Genomic DNA, 12,544 nt, shown 5'->3' with positions numbered 1-12,544 from the left:
CCTGTCCATCTTCTCTGCTGCAACCTCGGGGCCACCTCCCCGGGGAGTTGGGGAGCCACAGAGTCCCTCTCACACTCCACACAGGCCCCGACAACAGAGCATGTCTGATTCTACGACTCGACTGAAGACAGCAGCCAGTTTACATTGACAGTGGAGGCCAAGTGTAAAACAAGATCTGACCCTCGGCCCACTGTCATAATGTGGCGAGGGAGATGGAGGAGGAGAAGGGGGAGGCTGGATTTTCTCAGCCACAAGAATTTCCTCTTTTGTTGACACTCAGTGACCTGGTTCCCTGATCCAATCTCTAGCCCCGAGAATCACTAAGCTCTTGGCACCACTCCCTGGGTATAGGAATGAGCTTACTCCCCTCGGCAACCTCCAAAGGCAGGCTGCCAAGCCTCCCAGTGCCATCAGCCCTCCTGTTTGGGCCAGCGGCTTAGCTCTTTCCAGCAGATTTAACACCTATTCAGGTGAGACCAAAACCTGTGTGAAGATCATTCACCTGATGTAGGAAATATCTCTTCTTATTGGAGTGTGTGAGCGATGGGCAACCAGCTCCAGAATGTATTCCTGGCCGAGGAGAGGGCAAGAGAGTTGGTCAGCTGTTAAAAGCTGGATAAAAGGCACCGGAGGGTCCCCCAATCTTAGTCATTTATCTTCCATTCTGGGAGGAGCAGGACAATTACAGAACATTCACAGTTATCCAAAACATGTTCCTTCCTGTGAACCCCTAACTGCCTCTCTCCAGCTGATCATTTAGCTCTCAAGGCTCTGCTTGGTGAAGCCCTAGTGAACTGTCATTGCTCCTGGTTGCACTTCAACCGAGGAAAAATGTTTCTTTGTAAACTGCATTGTGCATTACATTACTAGAATAGGAAACACACTCGTTTTTTCTTTTATCTACTGATGATTTTTAAAAGAAAGATTTTTAATTGAAAATTATAGGGGCACACTATTATAAGTCAAATAAATATTTTTTTTAAAAAAAGAATACCTTTTCATCTGAAACCCAAATAAGAGCTATAGTTGCAATATTTTCAAATCTTTTTTTTTTAAGCGAGAGGAGGGGAGACAGAGGCAGACTCCCACATGTGCCTCAACTGGGGTCCACCCTGCAAGCCCACTAGGGAGCAATGCTCTGCCCATCTGTGGCTGTTGCTTCATTGCTCAGGAACAGAGCCATTTTTTTAGTGCCTGAAACAGAGGCCACAGAGCCATCCTCAGCACACGAGGCCAACTTTGCTCAAACTAATCGAGCCATTGCTGCAGGAGAGGAAAAGAGAGAAAGAGAGTGAGAGAAGAGGGAGTAATAGAGAAGCAGATGTTCGCTTCACCTGTGTGCCCAGACCAAGAATCCAACCTGGGATATTTACATGCCAGGCCAACAATTTACCACTGAGCCAACCGGCCAAGGCAATATTTTCAAATCTTAATGAAACAATCTGTCCATGATGCAAATCTCCACTGTGATTAAATATCACCAGGTAGCACATGCTGTATCCTGACAGTGAGCTGAGAAGTAGCATTCTACTAAGAGCTTTGTGAATGCAACTCAGCAGAGTAGAAAGCTTTATACAGGCACACCTCACTTTATGATGCTTCGCTTTATTGCACTCTGCAGATATTGCACTTTCATCAAAATCTAGGCAATACCCTCCACCAACAAAATATTACTACTTGCTGAAGGCTCAGATAATGGTTAGCATTTTATAGCAATGAAGTATTTTTTAATTAAGATGTGTACATTGTGTTTTTAGACATAATGCTATGGCACACTTTACGGACTATGGTATAGAGTAAACATAACTTTTATATTCATTGGGATACCAAAAAATTTGCGTGACTTGTTTTATTGTGACATTTGCTTTGTTGTGGTGGTCTGGGGCTAAATCCACAGTATCTTCAAGATATGCCTGTAATTGCTTAAACTCAAAAAGGGTCAGAGTTGAAAGCTGCCTTAAACATTACTACTCAGAGAAAGAAACTAAGGTGCACAAAAGGAAGGAGACTTGTCCACACGCTTACTGATTCTTAGAGGTGGAGCTCCCTATGGGTCCAGGTCACCTGGACACAACAAAGATGAAGAGGATATTTTTCTGCCCCCTGGGAGTTTTCCCTCTAGAAGGGAGGGTTAGAGAAGAACACAACTATAATAAGAGAGCCTGAAGGAAATGCTTTTAGAAAAGAGAAGAGAGAGGGTTTGTCTCTTTGGAAACAGTGGAGATTTGCATCGTGGACAGATTGTTTCACTAAGATTTGAAAATATTGTCTTGGCCGGTTGGCTCAGTGGTAAATTGTTGGCCCGGCATGTGAATATCCCAGGTTGGATTCTTGGTCCGGGCAGGTGGCATTTTAGTTCGGTGTTAAAAAACAACAGGGCTCTGGCCGGTTGGCTCAGTGGTAGAGCGTCGGCCTGGCGTGCAGAAGTCCCGGGTTCGATTCCCAGCCAGGGCACACAGGAGAAGCGCCCATCTGCTTCTCCACCCCTCCCCCTCTCCTTCCTCTCTGTCTCTCTCTTCCCCTCCTGCAGCCAAGGCTCCATTGGAGCAAAGATGGCCCGGGCGCTGGGGATGGCTCCTTGGCCTCTGCCCCAGGTGCTAGAGTGGCTCTGATCGCAACAGAGCGACGCCCCGGAGGGGCAGAGCATGGCCCCCTGGTGGGCAGAGCGTTGCCCCCTGGTGGGCGTGCTGGGTGGATCCCGGTCGGGCACATGCGGGAGTCTGTCTGACTGTCTCTCCCCGTTTCCAGCTTCAGAAAAATACAAAAAAAAAAAAAGACAACAGGAAGGAGTCCAACCAGTGGAGGTAAAGAGCAGAACAGAAAAGGCCCTGGGGTGGGGGCATGGCGGGGAATATGCCTGGTACAAGGAGTCTGAGCAGAGCCAGGGGTGGGGAAGCGCAGGGCAGGCGCTACTAGGAGGAGTTCTGTGTACCTGGAACACAAAATAAGTGAGGGGAGAGAAGGCGGTTGGGGCCTGACTGTCAGGCTGAGCAGTCCCCCTTGCTTGCTAGACAACTGGTGCACCACTGGATCCTTTGAGTGGGCTGCATTATGGGGTGGTTAGGGATAGTAGACACTGGAAGAAGAGAGACGGTTGTCTAGGACATCAGTTAGGAAACTGTGCCATGACCTAAACTAGGAGGGCAGAGGTGAGAAATTAGTTTCAGGTGATGCTACTGAACCAGAACCAAAAGGGCTGAATGGAAGGCTCAGAGAAAAGAGCAGAGTCCAGGGATGAGGCAAGGTCTGGATCTGGTGAGTGAAGGGATAGTGGTCCTAGCCACAGACAAAGGAAAACATGGAGACACATGTTTGAAAGGCTGAGGAGAGGTGTCCATAGGAGACAGACAGCTCCATAAATCAGCAAGGGGTCCCAAATGGGGCTGCAATTTTTGAGTAAAGAACAGGAAGAGGAAATGACCCTAAAGAGGACTGTTTTGGATGCCCTGCTTTTAATATATCAGTATCCATGGCGGGTTGCCCCTCAGGAAGCTGGAGGTTCAGAACTGTCTTTTGTTTTTCAAGTGAGAGGAGGGGAGAAGATAGTGAGACAGACTTCCACATGCATCCCAGCCAGGATCCAGCCAGTAACCCCCATTTGGGGCCAATGCTCGAATCAACCGAGCTATCCTCAATGCCCAGAGCCAACACTCAAACCAGTCAAGCCACTGGCTACAAGAAGGGAAGAGAGAGAGAAGGGGGAGAGGGTGGGGAAGAGAAGCAAATGATCACTTCTCATGTGTGTCCTGACTGGGAATTGAAGCCCAAACATCCGCACAACAGGCTGACGCTCTATCCACTGAGTCACCAGCCAGGTCCAGAACTGGCTTTCATAAGGCAGAGCCTAGTCTAGGCATTGACTTCCCAGAAATTTCAGCTGACCCCTTAGAAGAGGGTGAGCACACCAGAGGAGTGACAGGAGAACCCTGGGAAACTGTAAGTGGAGCAATATGGCCCTTCTTACCATCAAAACCCTACATTTCTGTCACCTTTTTCATTTCCCTATCCAAATTCTAAGTCAGTGATTTTCAACTGATGTTCCACAAGAATTTTTTTTTTTTTTTTTTTCATTTTTCTGAAGCTGGAAACAGGGAGAGACAGTCAGACAGACTCCCGCATGCGCCCGACCGGGATCCACCCGGCACGCCCACCAGGGGCGACGCTCTGCCCACCAGGGGGCGATGCTCTGCCCATCCTGGGCGTCGCCATGTTGCGACCAGAGCCACTCTAGCGCCTGAGGCAGAGGCTACAGAGCCATGCCCAGTGCCCGGGCCATCTTTGCTCCAATGGAGCCTTGGCTGCGGGAGGGGAAGAGAGAGACAGAGAGGAAAGTGCGGCGGAGGGGTGGAGAAGCAAATGGGCGCTTCTCCTGTGTGCCCTGGCCGGGAATCGAACCCGGGTCCTCCGCACGCTAGGCCGACGCTCTACCGCTGAGCCAACCGGCCAGGGCTCCACAAGAATTTTTAAACCATAATACCTGACCATTTAGTCAGGAGAACTGACCATTTTCTTTTAGATTGTCAAATAAAAAAATGACAACAGCTAACACAACAATAGCTGTCCATGTGAATGAATCAAAATTATATTTATCTTTTTGTCAGATAAGGAAAAATTATATTTTTTGGTGTGGTGCATAATTTTAGTAATTAGTTTATGTGTGCCATGAGATGAAAAAGGTTTAGTATCACGGTTCGAAGTGTTACTGATTTGGACAGAAAGGGATGACAGTTTCATTTCTTCTTCCTTCATTTGCCTGATGAGAGAGATTGTGTACTGAGAGGCAGACAAACACAAAGAGCAAAAATAAAGGGCATGACTTCTTTCACCTGAATGGTGAGGTCTCTAACAGTTAGGGCTGGACACTGATTGGCAGGGCCATCGGCAAGCAGAAGCAGGGGTGGTCAGAAGCCCAGATGTGCCCCCGCCCACTGCTTGGCCTGCTGGAGAAATGGAGCAAGCACAAGCATTTTCAAAGTAACAAAGAAAAAGAATGGGGAGGTTTTGTTCTTGGTGGCCCACTGAAGGGCTATCTATTTCTAGCTGCAGCAAAGCACACTACTGAGGAGAAGACTGCGTCACTTTAAAACATTAGGATTGCTGTACTTGGCCATGTGCACAAAATCCATAAAACAACTATGTACCATGATGGAGAGTAGACAGAAGGGGAGCTTCCCTGGCCATCGCTGTTCACCCTCATTCATTCTCCTTAGAGTTGTTGAGGACCTACTATGTGCCAGGCACTGCACATGGCCAAAGAATTGCTTAGATGTAAATGGCACAGCTTCTAAAGTGCTCTCAGAGGGACAGGCATATAAATGATTATCTGAAGCCATAGGAGGGTGACAGGGTTATGCACGGAAGGCAAGGCAGGTGCACACCCAGGGATGGAGTGACCAGTTGCTGTGACACAGCTCTGCCCTCCAGGCACAGCCAATAGGGAGATAGGATCAAGTCCTTACCCTTGGAACTAAGCGTGAAAGAGGTAAAACCAGGTGCCATGACAAGACAGTGAGCTCGAGGAGTGAATAAGCAGCAATATAACTGAAGAAGACGAAGTCTTTGACTACAGGAAATGAGACTGACTTGGAGTTAACTCAGATTTAGTGAGCGCCTATTTAATTCTGCCAACAACCCTGTGAAATGGTGTTTATTGCCCACTTTTACCAGTAAGAAGACTAAGGCTCCGAAAGGTTAGTGAGTTCCCTTTGCTAGCAAGTAGCTGAGCTGGGAATCCAAACAAGGTTTTCTAACCCCAGCTCCAATATAGAGTTCTTCTCACTACATTGATTTAATAGGAAAGTGCGCGCGCGCGCGCGCACACACACACACACACACACACACACACACTTTGAGAATGGAAAGAGATCACTTTGGTTTGGGGTGATCTAATAAGGCCTTTAGATGAAGGTGATAACTGTGCCAGAATGGACAAGTGGACAGGAAGCAAAATGACCAATGGGTGTGGGGAGGAGAGTTGGGGAAAGGGAAGAATTAGAAGTTTTAACACCCTCTACAAAGGATTCTCTAACTCTACTAAGATTTCAGGAAGCTTCACAGAGGATGTAATATTTGAAATGAATCTATGGGCATGAACAGGAGTTCACCATAAGTCAGCTCAAACACAGGGGTAGTGCCACAGTCACTTGACCTGGGTGTGTGTGTGTTGAGGGGGTAGTCCCTGGTGGGCTGCCATATGCAGCCCAGAGCCTGTCTGGCATATGCTCAGAAGGGGCCTGCACTGCCTCTTAAGGACAGATTATGTCCTTTAGTCCATACTCAAATAAGAACAAATAATATAAAGAAAGAACATGTTGAAGAACAAAAGAGAAAGGGAGGGAGGGAGGAAAGAAGAATGGAAGGGTGGACTTGCTCAGTAAAGGAGCAGGTTTGGACCCTATTTCTGTGTCAGTGTTTATTAGTGACTTTGAGCCTGTTTGTTCATTTTCTGTGGGTCACTTTCCCTATGTATGAAAGAAAGAGGATAAATCCTAGCCTAACTCACAGACCAATGAGAAACTAAAAGTGAACATATTTGAAGAGTTCACAACAACCCACAAAGAGGAAGTGTTATTAGTGTCATGTCCTGCGTGAAGGCTGCGGGATGGCTGGGTGGCTAGCGCGGGTAGTCTCAGAGCCACACGGGTTTCAGTCAAACATGAAGGGTTCACAGTAAGGGTTCAGAGTCACAGATCTCAGAGCTGACTCAGCACTGCTGACCCGAAGAGGTGTGTTTGTGCTGAGGCTTCCTGCCAAGTTCCAGGCAACCCTTCCGCCTTCTTTCCGGGAAGTCAGGCTGTTGGGCAGGACTTAGTGCTGAGAAGAGGAGGCCAGCTCAGCCCTTCCTCCCCAGCTGCCTACAGCTGGCCAGCAGAGAACTCCAGGAAGTCTGGGAGCCACGCTCCTAAGTTCACACCAGGCCACAGGGCAGAATTTCAGGGTGTCTGTCCCTTAAAGGGTAACCATATATCCAAGTTGGCTAGGCCAGTCCTGTTTATGCTGTGTCATTGTTGCTAGCACCCCCTTTCACACTCAGAAGTGTCCCAATCTGAAGGGTAAATTCCGAGATCACCTTGTCCCTAGATTCCCAGGTGAAACCCCCTTGTCAGCCTCCTGGGAGGCCGATTCTGGCTGACTCAGACCCTGCCTCTGTACAACAGCGTGCTCCACGAATAATCTTTTTTCTGCCTCGTTTCAGGTGCATAGCGTAATGTCCATGTTGTTCTACACTCTGATCACGGCTCTTCTGATCGGCATCCAGGCAGAACCACACGCAGAGAGCAATGTCCCAGCAGGGCACGGCATCCCCCAAGCCCACTGGACTAACCTCCAGCATTCCCTCGACACAGCCCTTCGCAGAGCCCACAGCGCCCCAGCCCGGGCGATAGCTGCCAGGGTGGCCGGGCAGACCCGCAACATCACTGTGGACCCCAAACTTTTTAAAAAGCGGCGACTGCGTTCACCCCGCGTGCTGTTTAGCACCCAGCCCCCACTTGTCACTGCAGACACCCAGCCTCCGGACTTGGAGACCGATGGTGCCTCCTCTTTCAACAGGACTCATAGGAGCAAGCGGTCTGCCTCCCACCCCATCTTCCACAGGGGCGAGTTCTCCGTGTGCGACAGCATCAGCGTGTGGGTGGGGGACAAGACCACGGCCACGGACATCAAGGGCAAGGAGGTGATGGTGTTGGGAGAGGTGAACATTAACAACAGTGTGTTCAAACAGTACTTTTTTGAGACCAAGTGCCGGGACCCCAATCCTGTCGACAGCGGGTGCCGGGGCATCGACGCCAAGCACTGGAACTCATATTGCACCACGACGCACACCTTTGTCAAGGCGCTGACGATGGACGACAAGCAGGCTGCCTGGCGGTTTATCCGGATAGACACGGCCTGTGTGTGTGTGCTCAGCAGGAAGACTGGGAGGAGAGCCTGACCTCACACAGCCCCACCCTCCCCTCTCCCCGCCTCACTCTCTGGGCCCCTCCCTACCTCAGCCTGTAAATTATTTTAAATTATAAGGACTGCATGGTAATTTATAGTTTATACAGTTTTAAAAAAATCATTATTTATTAAATTTTTGGAAGCATCCTGTGTGCTAGCACTCCAGTCATTGTCCCCAGGGTGGCCATCTGTGAACTGTCCACACAGCCCCTTGTCTCCCTCGAGGCCTGCCTCTAACCCTCAGCCCACCCCGGCCAGCACTGCGACCCCAGGGAAGGCTAACTGGTTTCAGATATTAGCCTAAACTGGGCGTGATTAAGAAGGGAAGTCTGCTGGATTGCAACCCTGTTCTGCATTCCATCCCAAACTACCCAATCCTGGGATTACCTGCCCCCCAGCCCGGACCCATGAGCCTTGATTGCTCAACTTGGGAAGGCTGTGGGGCCCCATCAGAAGGCTCCGTGCTGGAGGGACCCACTCACTTTGTAGACTGGAGGAGACTTGCACCAAGGACCTGCGGGCTAGCTTGCTTCTAGGGGAGGATCTGCTTTTTGCTGAAAAACTATCTGACAGAGTTGTAACAAAATAATCACAGAGGACCTGTCAGGGTTGATCTGATTTCACGTTAAGATTGCCTTAGTATGGCCTTGGCCAGATAGTTTAATTGGTTAGAGTGTCATCCTGATATGCAAAAGTTGTTGGTTCTGTCCCTAGTTAGGATACATATAGAAACCAATCAATCTCTCTCTTTCTCTTTCTCTCTAGCAATAATTTTTTTTAAGAAAAAGATACAGACTAGGTCCTGTTGGACTGGTCAGATTGAGGAGGATTATGGGTGATGCTAAAGATCACCCTCCCTTTCAATGAGGTCCAGTATACCAGGGCCTAGTGGACTTCCATGCAATTGCAGATTTTGGTTCTCAGGAGAAACAAACATTCAAAGATCAATCAAATAAACAGAGTCCTTGTGGACTAGGAAGATTGCCTTAGTACTAACGGCGGGTCCTCCAGTTTACTCTCAGGTGGCTTCCTATGGCAAGACTTCATTACTCAAGGAAATACTGAAGTCTCTAGCTCTCCTGCTACCACTAACGGCCATCCTGCAACTTCCAATGTCAGCCTAGACTCTGGGGAACCAGAGACCGGACCTAATAAAAACTTGGCAATGTTTTCATTCTAATTGGGTGATTTCCACAAGTGACCAAAGGTGGACAACCCTCAGAGAGATGGTGGGGGGAGGAAAAACAAAGATTAATGGACTGAACACCAACACAAATAGATCAGTCAGGGTGGCTCAGGCCTGAAGGGGACAATGCCCTTCTGCTCCCTGACGGGACCCAGGTAGGAGGAGAGGGGAGAACAGAAAAGATGTGAGAAAGGGAACAGAGAAGAGAGAGGAGGAAGGCATCGTCTCACCTTTACCAGCGCCCTCCTCCTACAAGAACTCAGTGCCCTCCCTAGGCAGTCTTCTTTGGTGGTGGAGGTGGGAGGTGCTCACCAACACTGACCACATCAAGGGCATTTTTTCCTAGAGAGGTGGAGGTGATGGAGACTCCAGGGTACAACTTGGAGCAGGGCTCCAACCAGCCCCAAGCTGCCACCTTCCCTGTAACTTTTTGTTTGTTTGTTGTGTATTTTCCCTGAAGTCACAACCTCCCCATCATACACACACACGCACACACGCACACATACACACATGCACACACACACAGTGAAATGGAAATTCTGCTTTCCTACCCATCTCCTTACCCCCAGGGTGAAATGCCTACCCTAGTTTTTATGAGAGTGGGCCCAAACTGTCCCTCTGATATAAAAAGCAAATAATAATGCTTCTTCCTCTGTAGTCTTACTGGTCCACTCCACCCCCAACCCAATCCAAATAGGGCAAATTGGACACAAAGCAAGCTTTGGCATGAGAAGAATTTGATTAGGGTGAGAGAGCATGATGAAATGTAGCCTGTTTTTCCTATCAAAACTGCTGCAATTGAAATAAAGATTTATGTTAAAGAAACACCAACCAGAACATTCTGTGCTCAGATACTTGGTCAGATAAAGGCTGCAGAGAGGGAGCCCTCCCACTGACCTGCGTCTGTCATTTTTTGCTGGGCACCAGTGCCAGGGGCCTCAGCCTGCCTGGCCCCTCTTCACAAGGAGTTCCTGAGACCCAGTCTGCTAGGGCTGGGCAGTCCCTGGATGTGATGAGAGAGGGCTGGGGAGGGAGGCATTCAGGAGGCCTTGTCCATACCAGAGTGGAGAGTCTGGAGAGCCCCTCCACCCTGCACGACATGAGGACTCCCAAACCTAGTCTTAGACTCGCCTGGCCGGCCTGGAGGGAAGACAGACTCTGAAGAAAGATGGAGGTCGAGGAGCGGGTAAAGGGGACCCCTACCCCACTGACCACGGCCTCCCCAAGGCAGTGTTTGCTCTAGGCCGAGCCTGAGAGCCCGTGTTTTCACATACCGAGTGGGATTATCAGTTTGCCTGAACCGAGTTCAAGGGGTCCAGAAACAACCCTGAACCTGGTGGTTTCTGCAACTTGGACTCTGCTCCCCCCAACACACACAGCGGGGAGCTCTGGCTTCCAGACCCACCCGGGCTGCCTCCCCCCAAGAGGCTGGCCTGGGCCACTAGGCCCCCAGACACTTAAACACATTAGAAAAAGGGCTCAAAAGTGCCAATTGTGTTGTGCTCAGTGTTACCTCATGGAAAGCTCCCTCCACTGGCCTGCTAGAGTTTCCTGCCCGGTTCACAGAAAGCCCAGAGGGCGGAGCAGGTTCCCTTCCCTCAACAGCTCCTTCTCCAGCACCAAGGAACCAGGGCAGACCCGGTCTGCCTCGGCCTGACACAGCCCCACTCTCCTGGTGAAGCACAGGCACAGCTACTGGGCCCAGAGCAATATGGGCGCCTGCCTCAAGTTCCCGTTCGGAGTCTGTCCCTCTGACCACCTCCCACACAGGGCACCAGCCTCCCCACTGCCTGAGCCCCCCCCCCCCCGCCACAGAGATCCTATGATGGGGACACAGGACTTCAGCAACACTGAAAAGGCTGTTTCCATTCCCCTGAACCCAGGAATGTTCCTCCAGGTTCTCCTCGGCCTCATCTGCCTGCTGCGGGGAGGGTCTGGCTCACACCTGAGTGCAGAGGAGCAGAGCGGGGGTTGCACCTCCTGGGCCACATGCTCTCTGCTTCTCAGAGAGAGGGGCTTCTAGGCAAGGGGAACTCCACTATGAGAGTGTGGGCTCTCCAGAACATGGCCGCAACTCAGCAGTGGCCACAGCCTTTCTGCCACAGTCTGGGTGGGACCGTGGGTGGCCCGGGCCCTTGGTGCTGAGGAAGCAGCCTGGTGTGGAAGTACAAAGACTGGTGTCAGCAGAACCAGGATCTAGCCCAGCTCCCCCATTCCTATCTGTGCAAGCTCAGCAAACCCCACTCCTCTTTAACCTCAAATCCTGCACTGGCAAAATAAAAATAATCATTTCTATCACCCAGTTGAGAGCACGAAGCAAACCTGTGCATCCAAAAGTAAACAGTCAGGTATCATGCCAGTGGAAGGCAAGGTGATTTGTTCTACAGTTAATCCTTCTGCTGCTTGTTGTAAGAGGCGATGTACAGATTGGGTGAGGCTCTCTGGGCCGTGGACATTAAGGAATACGGATGTGGCATAGGCAGACTCAGAGGGCAGCTGCTCTGTTTCCGATCCTGCTTGAACCTGGGCTCAGGAAGGCCACCCTGACTCTAGAGGTTCTAGAGCAGTGGTGAACAGCATGGGCCTTGGAGTCTGATAAACAAGAAACTTCTTTTCTTCTTAGGCTGTGTGACCTTAGGCAAGTTGCTTCTCTTCTCTGAGTTTTCATTTCTTCCTCTGTATAACAAAGATATTAACAGCTCTTTGCTCAAAGGACTGAAAAATAATTAAATGATATAAATTATATAAACAAACATTAAGTGCCTGGAATTTAAGAAGTAACCCATTTTAGCTTTGAAAAGTAGAGTTGGCTGAGAAACCCTGAAAGTTGGAACAGGGTGGAACACCTTTCAACACGACAAGGAGGTTCATGAACAGAGAGTTTTATAAACGTCTATAGGTTTGTTCTGTGACAAACAATACTAATGATTGTCAGCACTTAGAAGGGCTTGCTCTGTGTGTGAGCAGCTCAGTGTGATCAGTTAAGATGGATTAGCCCAAGCGAGCCTCTGAGCTCTAATACCAGGACCACTTTAAGGAGCATGCCAGAAGGCTGCGCTGTCTTTCCATGCATCACTGCCAGAGAACCTCTCCTCATTCTCTGGGATATGCCTACTCCCCCAGCCCTTGGCATGTTTATAAACCATTGGCTCTGAGAGGTTCCACGTGTCGAGCACGTGGGCTCTGTTTTGCTCCAATTAATCTGGGTCTGCAACAGAAAAGCTCTGACCTTCTTCAAGTTCACCTGGGTCAGTGGCCATGGGTCAGGTCATGTGCCAAGACTCGTTTGCACAGCCCCTCTCACAACAGCAGCCAGAGGAGAAGCCCTTCAACCCAGGGCTGCTCCTCAAAATTAACGACGGATTCCATCTGTGTCCCTTCAGCACTTGGACCCCATCTTGCATGTAACAGATACTC

General features: G+C 49.8%; 1 protein-coding gene across 2 annotated transcripts in view; it reads left to right on the top strand.

The window, feature by feature from the left end:
- NGF (nerve growth factor) overlaps window positions 1–7,989 on the top strand; it is a 65,880-nt gene extending 57,891 nt beyond the window's left edge. For both annotated transcript variants that reach the window (XM_066372259.1, XM_066372258.1), the window contains one exon: window positions 7,196–7,989. In XM_066372259.1, coding sequence (XP_066228356.1) covers window positions 7,208–7,933 — 726 coding nt within the window. In that variant the 5' untranslated portion in view covers window positions 7,196–7,207 and the 3' untranslated portion in view covers window positions 7,934–7,989. The remainder of the gene's footprint in view (window positions 1–7,195) is intronic.
- Window positions 7,990–12,544: the final 4,555 nt, after the last annotated feature.

The sequence above is a fragment of the Saccopteryx leptura genome, chromosome 3, assembly GCF_036850995.1.
Source record: "Saccopteryx leptura isolate mSacLep1 chromosome 3, mSacLep1_pri_phased_curated, whole genome shotgun sequence".
NCBI lineage: Eukaryota > Metazoa > Chordata > Mammalia > Chiroptera > Emballonuridae > Saccopteryx > Saccopteryx leptura.
The sequence above is the reverse complement of the archived record's forward strand: the minus strand, read 5'-3'. Positions and strand labels throughout refer to the sequence as shown.